The sequence below is a fragment of the Bicyclus anynana genome, chromosome 4 (genome assembly GCF_947172395.1).
Source record: "Bicyclus anynana chromosome 4, ilBicAnyn1.1, whole genome shotgun sequence".
Lineage (NCBI taxonomy): Eukaryota > Metazoa > Arthropoda > Insecta > Lepidoptera > Nymphalidae > Bicyclus > Bicyclus anynana.
This window is the reverse complement of record NC_069086.1, coordinates 8888648-8915308: the sequence shown is the minus strand read 5'-3', so window position 1 is coordinate 8915308 and position 26661 is coordinate 8888648. Positions and strand designations below refer to the sequence as shown.

Below are 26661 nucleotides of genomic sequence, written 5' to 3'. Positions count from 1 at the left end.
ACCTATAGTCTGGCAAGTTCGTTGACAGACAGACAGACAGGGAAAGACAAAGACTACGCGGGTGTGAAATCGTGCGTGCTGGGAAGCGAGGTAAAGTCGTGGGTTTTTCATTCATCGCTACATGCTCCCCGGCCCGCTCCCGCATCGGGAGTTTTACGAACGAAGTTGCCAAGCTACAATTAAACACATCCGGTGTAATTTAACCGACCGCCGATTATATTTAAAGTAGCCTAACAAATTGCATTGTTTGTACACTCCGGCTTAGTTAAGCTATATCTTTAACCCGTTTCGCTAAGATAATCCAGTTCAAACACATCATGTATGATACAGCGAACACTGTGCCAGCAGAAGCGGCATAATACAGCGTATCTGCTAATTGAATCTGACAACTCGACGAGAACTTTCCAGAACTCGTGCGAGATTTGATTAGCTCCACATCTTTCTGCGAGTTATGAGGTTTAGTAATTTCAACATTTATTGTAGGCTTCAAAATACTACAGATGATTCGTGAATTTGTTGAACTTTCACACAAACTGTGTGTTTGTGTATTAACGACCAACAATAGGTTATTTTTTTATTTTTATTCATGTTCATATATTTTACATTATATAATGTAATATAGTAAATAAACGAGTCCAACTTTATTATACAATCTATACTAATATTATAAAGCTGAAGAGTTTGTTTGATTGATTGAACGCGCTAATCTCAGGAACTACCGGTCCGATTTAAAATATTCTTTCAGTGTTAGATAGCCAATTTATCGAGGAAGGCTATAGGCTATATTATCCCCGTATTCCTACGGGAACGGGTACTACGCGAGTGAAACCGCGCGTCAGCTAGTGTAACATAAGGATACCCTGTTAGGGCCTTAGTTGAAAAGTGAGTGATAAGGGGACCGATTTAATTTCTGGTTTTCTTTATCATGCATGTAGTCATTTACCGCGTAGTGGCACTTTTCGACCAGAAAATCCCTGGTTTACTGTTGAGCACGAGTCTCTTCTCAGATTAAGTGGGCTTAGGCCAATAGTTCCCCACGTTGGGCCAATTTAACTAAAGAATTAAGAAAATCGCTAGGTTTCCTCATGATGTTTTTCCTTCACCGCTTGAGAAACCTGAAACTTAATTTCTTAAAATGCATATAACTTAAAAGTTAGAGGTACTCTGGACCGGATTCAGACCTACGCCAATCGAACGTATATACGTTTTTGTATATAATAACCCTATGATAACCCTAATTTTGTATAGTGACAGATTTTAAAGAGGGAGAAGGGGGGGGGGGGGGGCTTGTGAGGAGAGGAAACTTTGTATGAAATACTTTAAAATTTAAAGTGTGTAGGTCTTCGAAGCGGACGAATTCATGGGATTCTGCTATCATTAAATTAAATATTATATAATTAAATATTAGTAAATAACTTGATGAAATAGAGGAATAATTCTAGACATGCAATGTGCTTGTCCCAAAGAATAATGGGAAGTCTGTTAGTTACGTAAAGCGAGAAGCCAAGACACGTACGAACCTAAACTGAACTTCGCACGTAAATTACATTTAAGCACGAAGGCATTATTGCGGAGACGCAATAATCACTGGACAGCGTGTTTTATTACTAATTAACTATATTGTTACGGTTCAAACGATGATCGTGTTTGATAAGGCGATTTTATGTTTATTTTATTTAAAACTAGCGGACGTCCATGACTTCGTCCGCCTGAAAGTCGATGTAAACTTTCAACTACCCTACCCTACCCCTACCCCTATTCTACCATTAAGGCTGCACACGCGACGAAAGCTTAAAAGATGGAGTAACTTCTCCCGTTTTCCAAACATTTCCCTTCACTGCTCTGCTCCTATTGATTGTAGCGTAATGAAAAGTATACTATAAACTGCCTAGGAGTATGAAGAACAATTGTACCAAGTTTCGTTGAAATCCCTCGAGTATTTTTTTGTTTTAATACGAAGATAAAGATAGACAGACAGACAAACGAAAATTATACTTATTGCATTTATTTCATGTACAGAATTGACCTATCTACAGATTTATTATAAGTATCGACTAGCGAATGTCTGCAACTTCTTTAGCGTGAAATTCAGTTTTTCATAAATCCCGCGAGAACTATGAGTTTTTCCAGGATAAAAATTAGCCTACAGGTTGCTCAACAACCTCTTTTACCTACACGTGAAAGTCCCGTATAAATCGTTTCAATAGCTCCAGTGGTTCGCCCGGACATACAGACAAACAGACACAAAATTTTCAAAAAAAAACCTTGAATTTGTTTTAGTATCCTGTAAATAACTAAGCACTTGAACACACATACTTATCATAAAATCTCCGGCAGACACTTTAATTTTTTGATGATTAAATCGTATCATCAATACATTATGTATTGATGATACGATTTTATTTAATGAATTCTATAGTCGGTCAACTGATTTTCCGGCATTATTTAATCCTTAGATTGAAAATATATAGTGAAGTTATACATACTTGACTTGAACGATGTAGTGCTATCTTGTTTATATTTAATAATTTTTCAAAATTCGTTAAAAACGAGAGGCATGTAACAAAAAAATACAATGGGATTAATCCTCCTCATTTTTTTTAAATCGTGATAATCTAAATATGCGTTAAAGATCTTTATTTTAGTCTTGCGCGTTAAATTATCGTCCATTTTCAAACGGAGCACGTCTAGATGTTACTGCCGATTATTTGTTTGCATTCCGTTATTTGCCAGCGTTAAAGTACAAAAGTTTTTAACGAATTAAAAACACGATCTCCCGCTTTTTGAATTCTCGTGAAGGAGTTAGCTTCTGAGTTTCTTTAATGGGCTAACAGTCATTGCGGTTAGATTATTATCTATACTGTTTGAATAAATATTTTTTTGTTACATAAATATGTTTCTTTATATCTACTATCATTAAACCCTGTGGTCATTTGAGCTGTGATAACCTCTGCCTTCGATTTGGAAGGCGTAGATTCGAATCCAGTCCGAGCATGCACCTCCAACATTTCAGTTATGTGCATTTCAAGAAATTAAATATTATGTGTCTCTAACGGTGAAGGAAAGATGATCGTCATGAAAAAACCTGTATACCTGAGAATTTTCTCAATTTGTACGTGTGTGAAGTCTGAAGTCTACCAATCCGAATTTGGTCAGTGATTATTAGAGTGATTTGCAGACTAGCGTATTTTTTGCGCGTATACGTCCGGCAGCGCTTACACGCACGCTTCAAAAACCGGACTCGCGTAAATCTGTTATGTGGTGTCAATATCAAAATGGATTCTGACGAAACATACGAGCGGCTCGCGCTTATACGAGCTTAGAAAGCTCAGCTCTCGTACAAGTTGAGCGTGTGTCAAAAGGCGCGTCTATATGAGCCTACATGCGCTTCTAAAAACGAGCTCATACGCGCGTATAAAACGTTAGTCTGAAACCGCTCTTAGCCTAACCCCTGTTTTTCGTGAGTGGAGACTCGCGCTCAGCAGTGAGCCGCAGCTGTATATGAGTTGTTAATGATAATCAGCCTAATGCCACCAACAAGCATTGGAGCAGTGTTCATTCTTTTGTTTGTTGAAATCTAAAGGTTTTATTTTAGACTTTTATTTTATAAGTCATCGTTTTTGTGCTTAAAAACTTATTTTTATTAGTTCGTTATCAAGCCATATTCGGCTCACTGCTGAGCTCAACTCTCCTCTCAGAATGAGAGGGGTTAGTCCAGTAGTCCACCACGCTGGTCCAATGCGGATTGGCAGACGTCACACACGCAGAGAACTAAGAAAATTCTCTGGTATGCAGGTTTCCTCACGATGTTTTCCTTCACCATTTGAAATACGTGATATTTAATTTTCTTGTAATGCACACAACTGAAAAGTTGGTGCATGCCCGGATCGGATTCGAAGTCACCACCACGGAATCGAAAGCAGAGGTCATATCCACTGGGCTATCACGTATTTTTATTAGTTGCTCACTGCAATTTTTATTCTACGAGCAATAACAATAGACTCATCTTAACCTTAATTTAGTGACTTCATATTTTTATAATTATTATTTGCCAGCATCGCTAGCCTAATTAATACAACTAGACGTAGGCTTTTGAAAGAGAGTAGAAAAGTGGTAAAATTATTTTAATATATTTATTTTTATTATAATAATTTTAGAATTGAATTAAAATAAACTAGATTTTTTTTTAACCCTGAAAAGTGGTGTCCGCTAACAGCACTACTAGAGGACAGTACCCTATCTTCTTATCGGCACTGTACTTAAAGCACTAAAGTATAGCATAAGAACTTACTATCAAATGCTAATAATATTAGTATGGCTTAAAACAAACAAGTGTAACAATCGTTTTAATAAGCGAAATCTTAAAATATCGGTTAATAGTATTATTAGGATTCAATGTTTAATAGGCACAAAATATAATAATTAATGATAGGCTACTTGACACATTTTACAAATGTTTTTTTTTTAAATGTTGTCTTGAATTTTTCATTATAGTTCTACTAGATTGAAAAAAAAAATATTTTTTTGAGACATGGTTTCATGAAAAATTTTAATTTTTAAATATTTTATTGACAATAGGCGCCAAAACGCTGTCGGCTATGATCTTAATAACTGTTTCATGACGTCATGTTATTGAATTGCTTAACAAATGGAGCGTTTACCAAAAATATTAATTATAATAACAATTAGTTTGACGTCCAGTACATAAAGTAACGTTGTGACGTCACGAAACGGACGACAATGTTTTTGACGTTTGAATTTTTTAAAAAATACATGATTTTAAATTAAGTTTTTTAAGAAATCTTTAACTTTGATTATCTAATATCGATATTACTTATTTATACTTTTTCTATGTACAATACGAAATTGATATTGTTTAAATTAAATTTGATATGAGTCAATTACCCTATACAACTTCTACAAGCTTTTAAGAAACAACATCAACATCATCATCATCATATCAGCCGATGGACGTCCACTTCACACAGGCCTTTTGTAGGGATTTGCAAACATCACGATACTGAGCCACCTGCATCCAGCGAATCCCTGCGACTCGCATGATGTCGTCAGTCCACCTGGCGGGGGGGTCTACCAACACTGCGCTTTGCAGCACCTTGGGACCCCAACGTGCATCGACTCTTCGAACTATGTGCCCCGCCCATTGCCACTTCAGCTTCGCGACTCGTTGAGCTATGTCAGTGACTTTGGTTCTTCTGCAGATCTGCTCATTTCTGGTTCGATCACGCAGAAACACTTCGAGCATAGCTCGTTCCATCGCCCGCTGTGTGACTCTGAGCCTTCTTACGAGGCCCATAGTTAGCGACCCGTCTCGGAGCCATAGGTCACCACTGGCAACACGCACTGTTCGAAAACTTTCGTCTTCAGGCACTGAGGAATTTCGGACGAAAAGATATCGCGGAGTTTTCCGAATGCTGCCCAGCCGAGCTAGATTCGGCGGTTCACCTCCTTCTCGAAATTGGACCTACCTTATTCTAATATCGTGAAGAAACAATATAACCTATCTTATTCTATGATGTTCTCAAGTAATATCATCGTGTATTTTTAAAACAGAGCACGTTTAGATGTTACTGCTGATTATTATTGCTTCCGTTTCGTTTCGTTTTCCAGCAAAACCGGCAGAATTAATTAACAACTCGATATCACGCTACAAAAGTCCTAATTAATTAATAAGTATACAAAGTATCGCTAAATTTTCGATTAAACAGTCTACGTTAATTACAATTTGTATGCCTTTAACGACATAGTACGAAGTTTATTTATTTCGGGAGGTGACTTTTGCTTTACTAATTAAGTTACAAATATTTTTATAGCTGGTACGTTGTTAGGTTGTTAGGAAAGCAGAACACGTTTCGTTTAAAGGGGACATACAATAATAAAAGTTACATAAAAATGAGAAAACCATTTTATTAAGGGACATTCCAAAAAGGATCAAGTTCTACATTCTTCTTTTTTGTCGCTGCGCTCTTGACAGAGCGGTCGTGGTCTTTAGGACGTGTTGGAGGCAGATGTAATACGCCTCACGAGCATTCGCCACTTCTCCCTTTGTGTAGTGAGTCGCGTACATTCATGCAAGGGACCGCCTACAGCAGATTTAATCTGGTCGGTCCATCGCATGGGTGACCTTCCGCGTGGACTAGTTCCCTCCACCTTCCCTTGTACAACAAGGCTTTCGATACAGTCATTCCCTCGCCGGGAGACATGTCCAAAAAACTGAAGAATGCGACTGTGTACTAATGTCGAGAGACGTTGTTTTATGTCGAGTTCTTGGAGTATAGAGACGTTAGTGCGGAACTCAGTCCAGGAGATTCCCAGCATTCGTCTCCAACACCACATCTCCAGAGCATCTATCTTTTTTTTCTCGGCTTGTCGCAAAGTCCATGTCTCTGCTGCGTATAAGAAAATGGAGAAAACAAGAGTTTTTACGAGCCGGATCTTGGTGGCTTTGGTAACCCTCTTGTTCCGCCATATTTTTTTCAGCCTGTCCATTGCGGTTCTTGTGATTGCCATACGTCGCTTAACTTCGTCTACGCAACCGCCACTGTTTGTGATTACAGCTCCTAGATATATGTAAGACGGAACGACCTCGCAATTCGCTATGTGAGTAACTTTTGGCGAGTTGTTGTTGTTGTTGAGTTCTACATTAGGAAGTCTCAAATCAAGTTAACACGTATAAGTACGTTTTGTTTTAAAAAAGTCGCCCAATAATTTCTCCAACAATTTCGGTTAGTTGCCTCGACTGGTGACAGAAGTACTGACATAATTTGTATTAGGAAAAAGCCGGTGTTACATTTGTCTGACGTGTCATGTCGTGACGCATCAGAACAGAATAATAACCCACCACTAGGACCGAAGACATCAAGCGGATCGCAGGAAACCGCTGGATGATGGCGGCTCGAGACCGTTATGTTTGGAGGTCCATGCAAGAGGCCTATGTCCAGCAGCGGACGTCCATCGGCTGATAATGATGATGATGATGAACCAGAGAATCATCAGCGAATTGAAAGCTTTTTATGATATTGATAAATCATCAGATACCTAACTCACATTGTTGCTTACTTTTCTTTTGACAGGTGAATCGAAATATGTTTTCTTATATAAATAAGGAAAATTGGAAATACTATGATGAATTATATCAACTCCAAATAAAAAACAAAATGTATTCCTTATCGTGATCCATACGCCTTATCTATAACATGAGAAATCTATACGAGTTATTGGCTTTTTTGGATATTTTTGCAATACAAAAGATTGCATTACTAATTCAATCTTTCAGGAAGGTTCTGTACAATGCTATTGAAAGTTTTTTAACAAGCGTTTCGCTATAAAAAAAGAAATACGAAAAACGTTTAATTTAAAATTGTGTCACTCATCACAATGCTTACAGTAGGCACTATTGTAGTATTGTAGATTTTTTTGTAACTGGGATTCTATGGTCCAAGGAACAAATATGTGACTCTCAGTCAGAAAGACATACTTGGGCCATTTACCGGTTTCTGCTTTTCTGTTGCTGCTCCCGGTCTTAATTCTGTACAACTATTCCTATTGTACAAATATCCTCAGTAAAAATCAAGAAAGATCTGATCAAATAAAGATCTATATAAAACGCCTTCAATAAAAGGGTAATAAAGTATAATTAATTTTCCATTCAGAACAACGTTTTAGCACAACAAAGTAAAGTAAACTCGACATAAAAATACGCTTTTAAATCCGACGATAAAAAGATCCATTCCTCGCTCTAACAATAGTATAAAGAAAACAATCATTTCAATTAAACAACTGTGCGGATAAAAATTGCTCGTGTAATGGGCCTTCAGATCGAGAATGATGTCAAATGATTTGAGCATGACTCACGCTAACGAACCCGAGTTATATCGACTAACGAAATGAGATACTGCTATTACCTGGAGGAAAATCTATTATGATGGAGGAAAATAAGCACAATAGGTGAGCTCTTCCAATGTGCCCACCCTCGTGATGTATATTGAAGCTGTGAGACTCGGGAAATTAATTTTAGAATCGCATGCATCTTTTAGTGACTTATTTGTCTCAGTTGAAATAAGTTTTTATTCTCCATGTTTGTCGGTTTAAAAATGTACACAAGTATGTCTTTCCTACACAAGTATGTATTCCCTAAATTGAATCTGGTTTAGGTTGTGGCTTGTTAAGTTAGAATTCCGGAACGAAGTCAAATAGAAACCGGTCAGGGATTAGATTGAATAAACCTTCCATGTTAATGCGCTACTTTACCTATAGTATAGGATTTATCGTTTATTTTCGAAAAACGGTTCGGTCGCCTCAGATGGTGACCGAGGCTGACTGGGATCTTTGTTCTGCGACAGTTAAGTCCGGCTCAAGCAGTAAGAACTCGCGGTGCATTCCTGTTTGGTATCCAGTTTCTCCCCCTGTAGCCCAGTAGTACGCTAGCATGACCAAATTCAAATCCATATTTGACGTCCATCTCATCGGTGGCGCCGTACGCCACCAGCGGTGGGCTACGAAGATAGTCAGTGGACCCTGTCGGAGCCAAATCCTCTGGTGGAGATGATGGATGTGTCGACCGGCCATGCTCGGCAACTGGCACTGCCAACTGACCGGTCGACACATCCATCATCTCCACCAGAGGATTTGGCTCCGACAGAGTCCACTGACTAACTGCTCGCATGCTGCCACGTCCAGCGCCAGCCCCAGACGCGCCCTGGCGACCCCCAGCGGCCCTATTTGCGCATCGTTAACATTGTCCATCATCATCTTATTATTATTATTATTCATCATATAACATCATGTGAGACCTTGTCATTGAATAAAAAATAAATAAAAAAGAATCCTTTCATATCACACTCCTCCAACATCTCCATCGCCGCATTTTTGCTGTACTGCCTTTCCTATATTTTGCACACACTCACTTGTGCTTTCACCTTCTGTGGTAAACCTTATTACTTTCAGAAAATATTTTACAAGTAGCTCAGGATTAACTGTCATAATAGTTTTTCAGGATTATATTCTTCATTTCAAAGCGTACATTAGTTTATACCATAACCATACACATACCATAACTCAATTTTGTGCTATGATTTATATAGAAAAATATCCCGGAACTAGTAGATTTCCTGGCGTCCCTACCCCCTGCTGGGTATAACGCGCGATTGGTCACAGAGTGAGTGTGCACGCCTTGTTGCACGTAACTCGCTAGATTCATGAGTATATCCAAAAACCAGGCAAGTGTACTCGTAAGTCGTCGGACTTGAGCTTTGAAAGTTCTGTACAAATTTCTTAAGCTATGAGACCACCAACATTTTGTTTAGTTAGGTTACCTAATGCTTTGATTAATGGCTGATTGAACACTCCTCAAATGTTTAAGGAATGAAACCAAAACAATCTTTAAGGATTTTTACATTTATACATTGCTTGGTTATATGCACAATGCACATGCATTTTCTTTTTGTTGGAATACATACATTTTCCGTTTGTTGGAATTTATGCTTTGACGTGCGTAATATGTATCATGCTTTTCGTTTGTTAAAAAAGCTCTTGTGCGAATGGGGGCTGATTGTCACCATTATTTAATAACATTACTTGACGTTTCAATAATGCTTGTAAACTAAACCTAATTGAATTAAATGAATTTTGACTTTGACTTTTGACTTCATGTAAGTCCTGGAACAATCGCTTAGGGCATTCATTTTTCTATATTTGAACGCTTTTTAACATCCGTTAAAAAAACTCTAGTGCGAATGTTGGCTTATTCTAAAACCTAAAATTAAATTATGATCTGATAAGTAGGTTGATAGACGAATAACTAGACAACCAGACCAGAGGATGAGAATGGAATTGGGTTCTACGATTCTATATGGGGTTTGTTTTTACCTTTTTTAACCATGGAAGCCTAAAATGAAATGTACAGAGACCTTGTCGAAACAAGCGACACATAATTGGCGGCTTGATACAATTAACCGGCCGTGATGTGTGCGAAACGTTTTCTGAATTGCTTACTAAATAGCATATTCATTGACAGTTAATTTGCTCAGATTCCGATTACGTCATTATTTTGCTTTTGCCGCTTGTTAATTTTCGATGTTTTTGAATAATACGTTCTTTTTAGGGTTCCGAAGGACATAAACTGAACCTTTATAGTATCACTCGTGCACATTTTAATGTCTGTCTGTTTTCTTAGAATCTATTTTGAGTATGTTTTAATATTTACGGTGGATCAGTTATGAAGGACGTTCAATTTGAGATTTACTCAAGACGTAATAGTAGATTGTAATACAAAGTTCTAAAATAGTTCTAATAAACGCAAGGTAGTTAGGCAAGAGACTAAAAAGGAATTCATTTATAATAAATTTGTGAGAAAATAATATAACCCTATGCATACTATACTGTTTATAGTAATATACGCGAAAGTGAGTTTATTGTTTATGCTTTAACATTATTTCACCAATGTAAACCTACGTTATCATCAGACATACATATCATTAACTGACATTTTTTTCTATTAATTTGCATTGTTTAATTTGACATTCATTAATTTCTGACAACTGTAGTATTGACATAATATTAATTAGTATATGATGTGAAACCTATCATTAGTTGTGTTATAACTACTGTTAATACTGAACTGGGCAATGAAATTGTAATAGCTGTTGGTTATCCTAATCCTACTAATATTATAAACGCGAAAGTTGTATGGATGTTTGGATGTCTGTTACTCTTTAAAGCCGCTACTACTGAAGCAGATTTGGCTGAAATTCGGAATGGAAATAGATTTTACTCTGGATTAACACATAGGGTACTTTTTATCCCGAAAACATCCGTGGTTTCCCGAGATTTGCGAAAACTGATGATGTTGATGATATGAATGTTTGTTACTCTTTCACGCCTCGACTACTGAACCGTATTAGCTGAAATTTGGTATTGAGATATATTATAGCATGGATTAACACTACTACTGGCTACTTTTTAACTCGGAAAAGTCCATAGTTCCCGAGGGATTTGTGAAAAACTAAATTCCTCGCGGACTAAGTCGCGGGCGTCCGCTAGTAAAATAAATAAGTAAACCAGCGAGTAGTAGTACTAGTAGTAGGTAGTAGTAATAGTAGATAGTAGTAGTAGTAGTAGTAGTAGTAAGTTATATTTTATCTACATAGTCCCATGGGAACCGGAACCACACGAGGATATCGCGGGGCGTCCGCTAGTATAACAATAAAGCCTTAATTTTGTGAGAGCTGCTAAATAGTAGATTCAAATAACGTATGTATCTCATCTGCAGAGAGCGATTGCGTCCTCATTAATTTCTGAAGTGGGTATAGAGGTCTTGCTCATTATCACTAATGTCAAAATGTGTCCCATTTGAATCACCGGTGCCAGTAGGCCAAGTTAATTTAATTAGACTAGCTGTGCAGTACCATAAAGTGTGTTCATATCAATTTATAGTTTGTTGAGAATTTTATTATTATTACGTTCTCCGCGACTAGTTGCCTTGACTGGTGACAGAAGAACACTGGCTTATTTTTTTGTGCAAAGGATTAGCTTGGCTGTCTTAACTCGGAAATTTTGCCGGTATTCGAACACCATTTTGACTGGTGGGAGGCTTCGGCCGTGGCTAGTTACCACCCTACCGGCAAAGACGTACCGCCAAGCGAATTAGCGTTCCGGTGCGATGTCGTGTAGAAACCGAAAAGGGGCGTGGATGTTCATCCTCCTCCTAATAAGTTAGCCCGCTTCCATCTGAGACTGCATCATCACTTACTATCAGGTGAGATTGTAGTCAAGGGCTAACTTGTAAAGAATTAAATAAAAATCTACCTAGGCATGATGTGTATAGTTATTAGGATAAGTTAGCTTAAGTTTCTTGTTGTATGAATTACGAATAAGAACATACGAATCAAAATGGGCGTTTCACCTTGTAGTTCCCGTTCTCGTAAGAATACAGAGATAAAACATAGCCTACGAAACTTACAAATAACGTAGCTCTCTAGTGGTGAAATAATTTTCAAAATCGGTTCAGTAGATCTAGAGAATGCCCCTACAACACCACAAACTTTACCTCTCTATAATATTAGTATAGATAATATAAGAAATAATTAATTAGTCTGCAGATGCTGAGACACAAATCTTAACAAGGCAAAAGCACGCCTTGGTAATTAGCGAAAATGGGATAGACCACCGACATAAATCATCCCCCAGGCAGCATCTTCGCTAACAAGCCCCTTCTGAAATATATCTGCAAGACACCAAAGTAATATGATACACAATACATACTAACTTTTCGCTGCGGTTATGGGTGTTCTTCTTATTGTAGCTTACATAGGGATTTACTTACTTACTTTATTTTGATTTAGCTACGAGTACGTAGCTCTACAATCTTGAGGTTTTAGAAAATGTAGTTGATAAAGTAGCTTTCCAGTGATATATGGCTACATCACAAGCATAATCAACGAATAAAATAGGCTATATTTTATCCCTCGTATTACTACGAGTAGAAGGGCCGACGGAACTAGCTATGCTTGGATCTATGCTTGGAGCTATGCTTGGATTACGCAGAGATACTCTGCGTGATGATGATCCAAGCATAGCTCAACGAGTCGCAAAGCTGAAGTGGCAATTGTGTTCGAAGAGTCTATGGACGTTGGGGTCTCAAGTCTCTACAAAAGGTCTATGTCCTGTAGCGGACGTTCATCTTCTGATATGATGATGATGATGATGATGATGATGATGATGATGATGAGAATGATTATCACGGCAACAAGAAATACTCCGAGAAATACTCGTATGAAACCGCGTGGGATTCGCTAGTCCATTGTACAGTGTAGGTAGTGATTTAATTCTCAGGCGAATCAGCTATCCAAGTAAGAACCGTATTCATAATTCATGGTCTCGTATCTTCTCAAAGACGTATATTCCACAAAAGGATTGTAGGTTTTTTTTTATTAAAGAAACTAATATTGTAAATGGATAGTCTTTTTGTGAGCTTGCCGAGATTTTCGCTGGAGCTCTTTCTGTTTCAATTGTTCGTATCTGTTTTGTTGCTTAGCTCATGTTCGGAACGATATAAACTGTTTTAACCAACTCGCAAAAAAGCAAAGATTCTGTTTTACATATTTTGCAGGATTTTGAAAATAATAATTGGTTGGTACAATGTTAATACTGAAACAAGTAAACAACGTGGATTTATTATTTGACTAGCGGGCCCGGTCAAGTTTCGCTTTGACTTATGTGCACTTCTTCCCTATCCCTACTCTACCCCTACCCTAATAAAGGTTATGATTCACTCTCTCTTGTCAGGACAACTTAATTGACAAATCAAACTGTAACCAAAAAAAAGACCCTAGAATGGCAGAGAATGACTTTGAGTGGAGTCACGCACTTGTGAACGATGTGTGTAGGGTTAAAGGATCCTTTGACTGATATCAAACACTCCCCTTTTCCACTCAAGTCACTCTCCCCGCCTATCCCAAGTACGTACAACAAGTAGTACGGCTCGAACGCCACGAGCACACTGAAGCCAACACGAGATCGTCATTGCCGTCACATCCGTCACAGACTACTATTTCCTACACTATTTATTAAAAACATGTAAATTTAAAAGCGGCCAACGCGGTGAAAACAGGACATTATACAGTTTACGTGAGTTAAACTGGTTATATCATTAAAATGGATTCTAGAATAGAATAGAAGCTTCATTTATTTACGTTACACGTCCGTCTTTAGGTCACTTTAGCTCAATCGGTCTAGTTGTTTAAGACTAGACTAGATTGATAGTGACAGTCAGACGCAAGTGATTCTATAATGGATTTCGTTTTTTCATTGGTACCGAACCCTAAAACGAGTACAATGGCAAATACTACTCTTACGTTGAGTAAACGAAAACTTCCATTAACCATTTTTAATTTAGTTCAAGTCTTTTTTTGATATAAAATAAAATAAGGAACGTAAGCTAACTTATCCTAATAACTATATCATGCCCACGTGGATCACAAGTTTCTCGAAGTTATCTACTTCTTTCTTGGTAATGTGACTGAAGTTCCTACTCAAGGAAAATATTCAGAGCTTTCAAAACCAATGCATGCTGTCCACGAAATAGGTACATTTAATAGGTATTGCAGGAAATTAGTAGTATCAGAAGGACGTCACTCGACTATCTCGTGTTGACTCGTGCCGACACTTGGTGGCGCTAGTTGTTTCCGTAAAGAATGGACGTCAGCCAGTGAGGCTCTCGGGCGGGAGTCACTGGTGTTACAATGCGCTCGCCGTTTCAGTATTCTGATGGCGGTTGATTCGTCAACATCTTTTGTGGAGTAATCCTTCTTGGGTTACTCTGAAATAGGCAGGGAGAATCTCTCTCTGTCTCGAGTAGTGAACTCCGTTTTATTTTAGTTACATTTTGATTTGATTTATTAATTAAAATGTTGTGAATATTATTTTAACCTTTCTTCAACATTGGTTTTCTGATTTTTAGAATCCATTTCTTCCAAGAGTTTTTTGCTAACTGTATAATATTGCAGAATCTTGAATTTTTCAATATAGGAATATTTCATTTCCCAAAAGGACTATGATTGATTTTTTATATACAAAGTGTACGAGCAATACGCATGTTTCAATAAAAGTCTGTACAAAGTAAATCCCAGTCCCGCGAGTGTGGTATTGTTGGATGGGCTTTCGCAATTCGAGTCTATAATTTTTTCTTTTTTTTTTGGTATCGATTCAGTTACGCGTTGTGAGCACTCAGTTTTCACCAGTAACGGGCTCTGTTCGGGTCTTTATTTTCACTATGTGTAAGCCTTTGCTTTGTGAATGCCAATATTTACGCATGGATGAAAATACAGCTTTGAGGACTAAAGGCGTAGGTAGATGACGTCTGCTTTCATGTTGACTTTAAAAGCAATACTTGTTATTCAATTATTTTTCATACTTTTTTCTGATATTTTGTAATAAGTAAAGAGATGGGTAAATAATATTTTTATTAATGAATATAATTGGGTACCTACGTAAAATGTTGCTATCAACGAGTAGAAATTTTGGTGGCAGCAAACATTATCATTTTATATACATATTTTAATTTATAGTAGTAGCAAAGTATTTTTGACGATTCTATTTTAAAACGTCAATAAAGCAAATATGGCCGAATAAATGGATAAGGTTTCTGCAGCTGGTTGTTTTAACATTATATTGGTTAAACTTAGTGCTTATGCTCTATCTCTATTTCACGTGCGTCTATTCCACGACTGTTTTCATTTTGGGCTACCACTATGGTTTTTTCTTCAAGTTCATAAGGCAGGATCGCCATGAGATGTGGGTCCCTCGGGACCCTCGTGGGTTTCGCAGGTTATTAATAATACACGTGTTGTGGAAAGTATGATATATTTTCTTTAAAACTAAAGAAATCGTCGTTACATGGAACGTGCTATCTTGCACTTTAATAGAATAATAATAATAATAATTTAAAACAACCCAGTATACATATTACATAGTACTATAAAATAATAATAATTATTAATACAAATAGGTATAAACTTACATACTAATTACTGGGAAGGTTAAAAGACTCTTCCCAGGCGTCATTCTAGTCCGGAATATAAACTATTTTTTATTATTGTCTTGATACACAGATAGCCAATATGTAAACAAAGGGCTGGTGATAAAACTTTGTGCATACCGAGCCTCAACTTACACAACACAAGTATTTTTACAATCTTCAATTCAACTCATAATGATCTTTAGAGAACACTATAAAACCGTCCAGCAAGTCCTTCGTATCTACCGAACGCTAGTTGCATGCTAAGTAAAAAGTCGATTGCCATTTTGTTATTTATATAATAACGAAGTGAGGAAAAAACATTTTTTCAACGTTCATAGTGCCTAACAATTGAACCTTGTTACTTTTTTAATTATACAGTCAGACTGTTTGTTGAAATAAATTTGTGTAGTCTTGTTTTAATGACACTTTGCGTCGCACTGCGGTTGGCTCTCACTGTTCTACGTGTTCTGTACAATGTTGGTACACCAGAGTGTACTTGCATTATGAATAAACAGAGATACTAAATGCCGCTCATGAAAATGTATGGCCGAATCATTTTTCATTTTTACCTAACCACCGAGTATGGCACACTAACGACGCCCGCGAATTCGTCCGCGTAAATATGAGGATACGCGGGCCTCGTCCTCTTGACCTTTCTATTGCTAAAGCGTTAGCTATAGCAATGGCGGTCTATGATTTGTGATCGTGACTATGCCTTAAGGTACAATCGAAATTTTCGATTTGGAATAGTGATGATGACTAGGTTTGAATATATTGATTTTTATGATACATTCGGGTAAATAAGATCCATGTTAACTATTTGATACATAAAAAGCAAAGATTAACTGGATATTTGAAAAATAACTAAGATTTTTTTTATCTTAATTAGATAAAAATTCATACAGTTTCAACTTCCTCACATTAAAATGTGACATTTTTCAATACATAAACTATAAACATAAACGCACAAATAACAAAGATGTTAGTAATTTTGCTTGACCGCCCATACAAATCTAACGATCATTAAGCAGCTACGATGTTTTTCAGGGATCCGTGGCTGCGCCGCAAATCTGACCCTTTAAATCCTTGTAGCTCCGAAAGTAATGATCGCAGTTTCCCTGTTACTTTTACAAAATTGCTTTACTATTAGCATACTCTTAATTTACATATACAATTTAAAAAACTGTTATCATCCCTATTGCGAAAATGGATTGAAGGCCCATTGATCTTAGATTCCATACCCTCTCGGTATAATCGAGATTATAAGTAGAATAAGAGTAGTAAAAGCAATGGAAGATTTTTTCATGTTAGGTAATACATATTTTAAGAAAATCCTTGAAATTTAATCGCCTTCTTGTACATGATGATAATTAGCCACGGCCGATTATAATAAAAATCGAACTAGGATAATTCAAAGGTTACTTTTTTTCTTTTATCAACCCATATTCGGCTCACTGCTGAGCTCTAGTCTAGTCTAGTAGAGAATTAAAAAAAATCCTAACGATGTTTTCCCTTCACCGTTTGAGACACCGTGATATTTAATTTCTTAAAATGCACATAACTGAAAAGTTGGAGGTGCATGCCCCGGACCGGATTCGAACCCACACCCTTCGGAATCAGAGGCAGAGGTCATACCCACAGGGCTATGGCGGCTCTCAAAGGTTACTAAGACGTTAGATTTATACCCAGGAGCTCTAGGGTATAAAATTACGCCTTTTCATCTGCGCTAATGAGTCTGTCAAAAGGTTGACCATGACATTTTATTTACTGGTTTAACACAATACAGGTTTCAAGTAACACTAATGGAAGTTGTCACGATATTTTCCATTCAACAGACGCCTAACTCGATATTTCCACTCCATATCACATAAACATCCTGAGGGGTGAGAGTAACATAATACCTTTTCCGCCATTATTCGTAACAACGCCTTTAAAATCGCTTTCGACACTACACTAAGTAGTTTCCAATGAGGTGTTTCTTTGTATTGTTAAATATTAGATTACTGGAACTTTTTTTTATGTTTTTTGAGGGTTCCGTAGAGAACAAGGAACCCTCATCATTTCGCCGTCCCCGTCTGTCTGTCAGTCCTTCTGTCCGCGCTTTAGCGATTACTACTACTACAGAGCTGTTAACTTAGCATGAGTATGGCATATTAAAAATGTGAACAAAGTTGTAAAATAAAATTAAGAAAATATATTTTTAGGGTACCCCTACATGCAAAGTGAAGATGTTTTTTTACTTGTCTTTACCATTGTGTGCGGTTTCGCTATCGGTGCAAATAAGAGTTTAAAGTGCAAATTTAAACTACGGAACCCTATACTGCGCGTGGTCCAATACGCAATTGGTCGATTTTGTTGTATTTCTACAATTATTATTGCGTAAAAAAGTATTTGTACTGCATATAAAAATTATAGTCCTTGTGCCCAGGGGCAAAATATTTATTCATGGCCGATGGCCAAACTGTTAAAACTGATCTTTTTTTTCTATACTACAAATACATTAAGAAAGTTATCGGCTCTAAGGTTGTAATATTTTTATTTATTTGGTGATTGTTGGTTTGTTTATAAAATGGAAATATTTTTTACCTATATTGGGCCAGCGTGGTGAACTATTGGCCTTACTCCTCTCATTCTGATAGGACTCGTGCTCAACAGTGAGCCGGTAATGGGTTGCTAATAATGATGATGATTTTTACTCGACTCGTGGTATTTGGTGTTTGGAATTCCATACAAGGGGCCTATGCCCAGCTGTGGACGTCCATCAGCTGATAATGACGTTGATTTTTTTTGTTTATTCTTTACAAATTAGTTGTAATCTAAGATGGAAGCGGGCTAACTTGTTAGGAGGAGGATGAAAATCCACACCCCTTTCGGTTTCTACACGGCATCGTACCGGAACGCTAAATCGCTTGGCGGTACGTCTTTGCCGGTAGGGTGGTAACTAGCCACGGCCGAAGCCTCCCACCAGCCAGACCTGGACAAATTAAGAAAATCTCAATCTGCCCAGCCGGGGATCGAACCCAGGTCCTCCGTTTTGTAAATCCACCCCGCATACCACTGCGCCACGGAGGCCGTCAAAATATTGGGCCAGCGTGGTGAACTATTGGCCTTACTCCTCTCATTCTGATAGGACTCGTGCTCAACAGTGAGCCGATAATGGGTTGCTAATAATGATGATGATTTTTACTCGACTCGTGGTATTTGGTGTTTGGAATTCCATACAAGGGGCCTATGCCCAGCTGTGGACGTCCATCAGCTGATAATGACGTTGATTTTTTTTTTGTTTATTCTTTACAAATTAGTTGTAATCTAAGATGGAAGCGGAAGCGGGCTAACTTGTTAGGAGGAGGATGAAAATCCACACTCCTTTCGGTTTCTACACGACATCGTACCGGAACGCTAAATCGCTTGGCGGTACGTCTTTGTCGGTAGGGTGGTAACTGGCCACGGCCGAAGCCTCCCACCAGCTAGACCTGGTCCAATTAAGAAAACCTCAATCGGCCCAGTCGGGGATCGAACCCAGGACCTCCGTCATTAAATCCACCGCGCATACCACTGCGCCACGGAGGCCGTCATGCTGATGATGCTACTAATGATGAACCAAAGTTAAGCAAGCAAAAGTACAATATCAGTTTTGCTTATAAAGTGAAAATGTAATGCAGCTATATGCGTCCACATTTGGCCCAGGAATAAAGTTTTTGCGGGTAAAGCTAAAGTAGCGAAATTAATCTGTTTTATCCAAATACAACAATAACGTATGATAAGCAGGTAACACAGCTTTCGCACCCGCACTGCGACGTAGAACGTCATTAAAATTTACCAAAACCGCCGGCCTGCGAGTGAAACAACGTTGCATTTAGCGCTTGTTACATTAAGCTTTGTTTAACTTATCAAGTCCCTAATAACCCTACGGCGTTATTAAGTAAGATCAAATTGTATAGCTACTTTACAAAATAAAACTGGAATATTTTTTGGGCTTATTTACGGATCACAATTTTGATGAAACTTTTACTGAAGGTTGTTAAGGCGAGTAAAATTTTTTATTTGACATTGCCTTCAGCTAATTCTGGGGCTTATTCTTCATTAGGGTCCTACTTAGTTAATAGTATTAATTAAGTAGGACCCTAATGAAGAATAAGCCCCAGAATTAATTCTTCATTAGGGTCCTACTTAATTAATAGTATTAAATAAGTAGGACCCTAATGAAGAATAAGCCCCAGAATTAGCTGAAGGCAATGTCAAATAAAAAATTTTAGTAGTAGTAGTTAGTATAAGCATAAACGGCTGAACCGATTAAGATGAATTGGTATGATCGTAAATGGGACTTTGAAGCAAAACATAGGATACTTTTTGACCCTAAAATAAAAATAGAAGGGGGTGAAATAGGCGTTGAAAGTTTGTATGGAAAGTCCTTTATTTTTAGAGTTACTCTTATAATTGTTTATCCTACTAATATTATAAACGGGAAAGTTTGTATGGATGTTTGTTACTCTTAAACGCCGAAACTACTAAACCAATTTCGTTGAAATTTGGAATGGAAATAGATATTACTCTGGTTTAACACATTAGTTACTTTTTATCTCGGAAAAGTCCATGGTTCCCGAGGGATTTGTACAAAACTGATTTTCACGTTTCGTCGCGGGCGTCTGCTAGTCTTTTATAATCATAATAAAACAATTTAATTTATTCTAGTCATGGTTTTGTTTGCAAGGTTGGTTTTCTGGTTGAATGCATCGCGGTTTCATTTATCCCCATTTTTTAACATCTATAAGAGAGATGGGTTTCATCCGAGTTTGTAATTTGGAACTTTATGGAGCGAGCGCCCCAATGAACAAATTTGTAGAGGACAGAATAAAAAGATTCGAGCCAAGAATAGGTTTTATTCGATTTATTCATTTTATTTGCTTCGCAAGATGGCTCACCGGCTTTGTCTCCATTGTTTTTCTTTTTCTTGACCTTCGTCCTAACGGGACATTAAAAGGTTTTGTCGATTTTTGTTTGTATTTGTATTGTTTTGACGTTCAACGTTAAATATGTTTTATTCGTCTCGAGTAAACCCTTCACCGTGGGTTGTATTTCTTGTGTTTACCTCTTACTTAGAAATTGTGTACCTGCTTGAAAAATATTGTATAGAGCTAAATTTCATATCATTTGTAGATGAAATGTTAAAGAACTTTTAGTTTATTTTATATCTTTGCCTTTCTAGTGAATGCGAAATCACATGACTTAAGAATTACTTACAACAGCTAGTTGATATACGTATAATATGTCCACCATACGTCAAAGTTAATGAATCGGCCTCCATTCACTATTTTGGTCTTTATTATCAACTTATTGAAGTGGACAACAAAGTGTCATCTACATACTATAAAATATACACCGTAAGTACCGGATGACATTTGTAATTTATATCATAGTATGTGGATGACATTTTGTCAATTGATTTGTTTTTAATTTGATGGGTTGATAATAAAAACCAAAATAGGAAATAGGCCAGCAGGTCTATTGGCTACAATATACCAGTGATAATTGTTTGGCCCCAGTAGAGCAAAGCATTGCTAATTTTAAGAATGTACGATGGGTCGTACTTATAGAAGAGCGGGGTCACACGATGCGTTGCGGCAACGGTGCGGCGCCGGAGCGGTGTCGCTGCGTCGTCTTACATAGAAATATCTGTGGCTTGTCACACGATGCGCTCCGACGTCACACCGGACTTGCAACTTTGATACGGTGAAATCTTTATAATGCGACGCAACGCATCGTGTGCTCCCGTGAGGTATCTCAAAATCGATAAGGCCATACAAGTATATTGTTACAGAAATGATGACGTGTCGACTGGGATCGCGGCGGCTGGGCGGTTCGCGTGGCTCGCTACAAGCCGGCACGGCGTGTTCCGCCGCCAGCGAGCTCGACCTTTCCACCCGCTCCAAACGCTCACACAAGGCCAGGTGGGTACAACTGTACATTATGATCATTAGTGAATTATCAGCCTGTTTTAAAGGCCCAGGCCTCCCTCCTTATAGGAGAAGGGTATGCATAATAGTCTGGCAAGTTCGTTGATGACACTCCCATGATGTACGAGTACGGGGGGAAAGGCTTCGCGGGTAGTCTTTCCCCCCGTATCAACTAATATTTTTGTAAAACTCCGTTTGAATAGGATTTGTTAACGTGAAGTCATAAAAATGTTGAAATATAAGCCATCATAGCTGACGAGTGTTTTGGCTCGTGTTGTCAAAAAATACTTAAAGTGTTCTGTATATACGTCTCAGGAAAGTATGACAATTTTTTCAATGTAATAGAACGATAATAAACAATTTAAGACCATTTAAAAAAAGTGTTAACTAACTAGCCTATTGCCAAACTTCACGTTTCAAAAGTGCTTCAAATAAATGACATTTGATTTTTGACCTTTGCAAAAGCCAAGCTACTGTGCTGGCATGACATCGATACAACATAGGTGACTATTCGCTACGACGAAGCTAAATGTAGTAACAGTACCTCTATTTGTGTCTCAACTTACACGTGTCGTACATAAATCTGCGGTATCGGTATAACGAGATACCTTATACACAATATGTTTGAATCTCTAGGGTTTGCACTGCAGCGTTGGCGGGAGATGATAATAATTATTATTGTTCCAGGGGCCTTAGGCATGTGGCACGTCGATTCTTTTTCTACAAACGCTAACGCTTCGAAAACTAACTAAATGTATGGGAATGACAGATCCGATCGACAACTTTATCGCTTGACATGTCGATAGTAAATGTCATTTTTAAATTTAGGAAACGTTAGCGTTTGTAGAAAAAGAATAACGTGCCACATGGCTAAGAGGCCCAGGACAGCTTATAATACTAGTTACATATTATTATTATCCAGTAGTAGCAGGGCTACTTGTGACAGAGTTAGCCCGGGGAAGAAGAAGTCATGCTTATGTTTGACGCTAAGCATGCCAGAGTAGCATTTTTTAAGGGTATTCCTGACATGCGAAGTTTTATTCAATCGACTTCAAAATAGTAGGAGGTTCTCAAAACGACGCGTATGTTTTATTGTTTTTTTTTTAATGTTTGTTATTTCATAACTTTTTCTTAAAGAGTATACTTCCAGATAGGTCCCATTTTATTTTCATGAAAATCGGTTTAGTAACTTTGTGTTAAAATCAAAATAACTGAAATACGTCTTTGAATTCGATTCCAATTTTATGTTAAAAATATAATATAACTATGGGTTCCTACTTATCCACCAAGTAGGTCATGTGTTTGTGTTGTTTTTTTTTATTTTTTACAAGTTAGTCCTTGACTACTATCTGATGGTAAGTGATGATGCAATCTAAGAAGGAAGCGGGCTAACTTGCAAATGTCATTCCCATACATCTTTCTAATTTTCGAAGCGTTAGCGATCGTAGAAAGAGAATCGACATGCCACTTGGCTAGGGGGGCAGTTCAGAAAATAGAGTAGCTTGCCTGCTATAACAAACAAGAAAACAAGAAGATTTTTTGCATATAAGCAGTTTAGATGCCTAGAAAATCTAATCACATTTTTATTTGTGAAAATAATCTCCTTATTGTAATATTTATACAGTTATTTACTCTTAAAACATTTAGTAAAGTAATTCATACCCTACCGGCAAAGACGTACCGCCAAGCGATTTAGCGTTCCGGTACGATGCCGTGTAGAAACCGAAAGGGGTGTGGATTTTCATCCTCCTCCTAACAAGTTAGCCCGCTTCCATCTTACACTGCATCATCACTTACCATCAGGTGAGATTGTAGTCAAGGGCTAACTTGTACAGAATAAAAAAAAAAAAAATTCATGAAAATCAGATGAAAAAAAAATAATAACAAAAATATTACAGAAATATATTTTTGTTATTTTTTTTTTGTTAGGTACTTATATTATATTTATGTTACATTGCATTAAGAATTCTATAAACTACTATATTTGGTTAATTGTTTATTAATATTTTGAACTTACTTTACCTTTGACTATTTAATGTTTTGAAATTGGTACATACGTAGATATTTTTTTACACATGTTTTTGTTAGCGTAGAGTTGTTTCAATTAAAATCACGCATCCCTGTAGAAATTTTACCACGTTCGCCATAAAGTTAGCTAGCCCGAAACAAAATTTTAAAAATATGTATAAATATTTTAACTAATAATAAAAGGATTGGATTTTTCGACGGTCTCCGTGGCGCAGTGATATGCGCGGTGGATTTAATGACGGAGGTCCTGGGTTCGATCCCCGGCTCGGCCGATTGAGGTTTTCTTAATTGGTCCAGGTTCTAGCTGGTGGGAGGCTTTGGCCGTGGCTAGTTACCACCCTACCGACAAAGACGTACCGCCAAGCGATTTAGCGTTCCGGTACGATGCCGCGTAGAAATCGAAAGGAGTGTAGATTTTCATCCTCCTCCTAACAAGTTAGTCCGCTTCTATCTTAGATTACATCATCACTTACCATCAGGTGAGATTGTAGTCAAGGGCTAACTTGTAAAGAATAAAAAAAAAAAATTGATTTTTATTTGTTTATTTGTAACGCAAAAACTACTTGACGGATTTAAAAAAAATACCGTTAGAAAGCTGCATTTTCACTAAGCAATATCACACTAATCACACTTCACACTAATATTATAAAGGCGACAATTTGTGTGAAAGTGTGTAAGTGTGTAAGTATGTTTGTTCCTCTTTTACGCTGCAGCTACTAAAGCGATTTGGCTGAAATTTGGTATGAAAATAGATGTTACTCAGGATTATCACTTAGACTACTTTTCATCCCGGAAAATCCATGGTTCCCGAGGGATTTACGAAATACTAAATTCCACGCGGACGAAGTCGCGTCCGCTAGTTACCTATATTTTATACTACTATTCCCATGGGGACTCGAAATACGCGAGTGAAACCGCGCTACGTCTGCTATTTTTTTGTATAAACTGCACCCTATTAACTGCTATTTATAGAACTTTGTAGTATACTTCAATGATTTGTGAATTGGAAAGACTCATTGAACTCAAGTCGCTCGCTACAGAAATAATGATGGCGGATAAGCGAAATAAAAGGAACATCGCGTATTTCGCTTTCAGTATATTTGTGGAAAACAAGAAGCTATATTTCTAAATCTTTCGTGATGAAAGCGGAACCATGTCTATATCCTTAGATGCGCAGTTATGTTAGAGTTGTCTATACATTGAACTTACTACTTTCAATAACCGACATATAATCATTTACAACCCATATTTGGCTCACTGTTGAGCATGAGTCTCCTCTCAGAATGAGAGTGCTTACGCCTTAGTCTACAAAGCTGGCCCAATGCGGATTAGAGACTTCACACACCTAGACAATTAAGAAAAATCTCAGGTATGGTTTAACTTCTTTTACTTCTTGTTGGTTTGCCTTACCTGTTTTATTAAAAATCAGCCGTAGGTAATTTGTATGAAATTATCCTTATCAGGCATGACATAAAATTAAGTGTAATCTCTATCTAGTGATTATTTATCTATTAAATGAAAATCATGGTTAGTTGTAGATCTTGGATAATGCTAAAATAAATAAATTCTTCTCCATTTTAAATAATAAGAATTATTATAGTGTTAGCGAGTCGCAGGGATTCGTTGGATGCAGGCGGCTCAGTATCGTGATGTTTGGAAGTCCCTACAAAAGGCCTATGTCCTGCAGTGGACGTCCATCGGCTGATATGATGATGATGATGATGATTATAGTGTTGGCGAGTACATGAATGACATGAAATTTTGGTAATGTATAAATATTGACGTTTTAAAATTGTAGGTATAATAATTTTTTGTAAAATTCTGTAAATATTTGCACGCTGATATATTAGTAAACTGTGATGGATTTTTTTTCTATAGTGTAAGAACCATTGTAACCCACAGTTTCAGCAAATAAATTATTAATATTATTATTATTAAAACACATAATTAAATAAATTATACTACATTTAAACATAGTATAATATATTAATTTGTTCACCAATTTTGGCGGAATATTAATGCTACTCCGCCAAATTCAAACTTTGGTGGCTAGTTAAACTTTAGTTTGGAACTGAAAATAAACACGTAGTTATGCTGTAACGTAGACAGTTTGTACATTGAATAACTTTCGGCAAATAAACGAAATACTGTATTTTCCATAATAAATAGAGAAAGCAATAACTAACTAAATAAAGCCAGTTTTATAAAATGTAGGTTTAATTTGTATAAAAACAACATAACTCAACTGTATATAAAAATTTAACTGTAAGGAATAAGAGTATAAGAGTCGAGTTATCGACTACTAACCGATGCCTCGCGGTTTCACCCGCGTAGTTCCCGTTCCCGTGAGAATAAGCCCACAACACTAACAAATAACGTTGTTTTATCTTGAATAGGCTTGCGCTTGACTACAATCATGCCTGATGGTGAGCAAAGATGAGGTCTAAGATGAAACGCGCATGCTTAGAAGATGCCTATTCACTCTTGGCTTAAAGGTGCACAAATTGTAGGTGTCAAGAAGCACAGACGCTGGAAGGGCATTCCACATCTTAGCCGTTAAAATTAGAAACGTTGAAACGTGGCTTTGTAGTGGTAAAAGAATTTTCAAAATCGGCTCAGTAGATCCAGAGATTATCCCCCATACCACCATACTTCTTTATAATATTAGTCAAGATAAAGATTTACAAATGACTTGAATACTCAACCGCGATGAACTTATTGTATGACTAGCTGACGCCGTGCGGTTTCAACCGCGTGGTTCCCGTTCCCGTAGGAATACGGGGATAATAATTATATAGTTAAATGGGCTATATAACACTGAAATAATTTTTCAAATCAGACCAGTTTTTCCTGAGATTAGCGCGTTCAAGCAAACAAACAAACTCTTCAGTTTTATAATATTAGTTCAGATGATCACAATCAGATTTCCTATTTGTTAAACAAAAGCTATCGACTTCACTTCTTTTTTAAAATAAATATACTTCTATATTACTAAAAGAATCAGATATCAAAGAGCTGAAGCTTTTTTGAAATTCCAGTCCACTTTGTTCTATTCGTAAAATAGAATTAATTTGATTTAATTTAAATCCAATATTAAGTTTTACGTTTTCTCATTGCCCTGCATTTTTATTCTGTGGTTTCAAA

General features: G+C 37.2%; 1 protein-coding gene across 4 annotated transcripts in view; it reads left to right on the top strand.

The window, feature by feature from the left end:
- The window catches only part of LOC112045666 (cyclic nucleotide-gated cation channel alpha-3), a 159756-nt gene that overhangs the window by 31624 nt on the left and 101471 nt on the right, over positions 1-26661 (top strand). For all 4 annotated transcript variants that reach the window (XM_052881389.1, XM_052881387.1, XM_052881388.1 and 1 more), the window contains exon 2: positions 21354-21483. In XM_052881389.1, the coding sequence (XP_052737349.1) occupies positions 21356-21483 (128 nt within the window). In that variant the 5' untranslated portion in view covers positions 21354-21355. The remainder of the gene's footprint in view (positions 1-21353; positions 21484-26661) is intronic.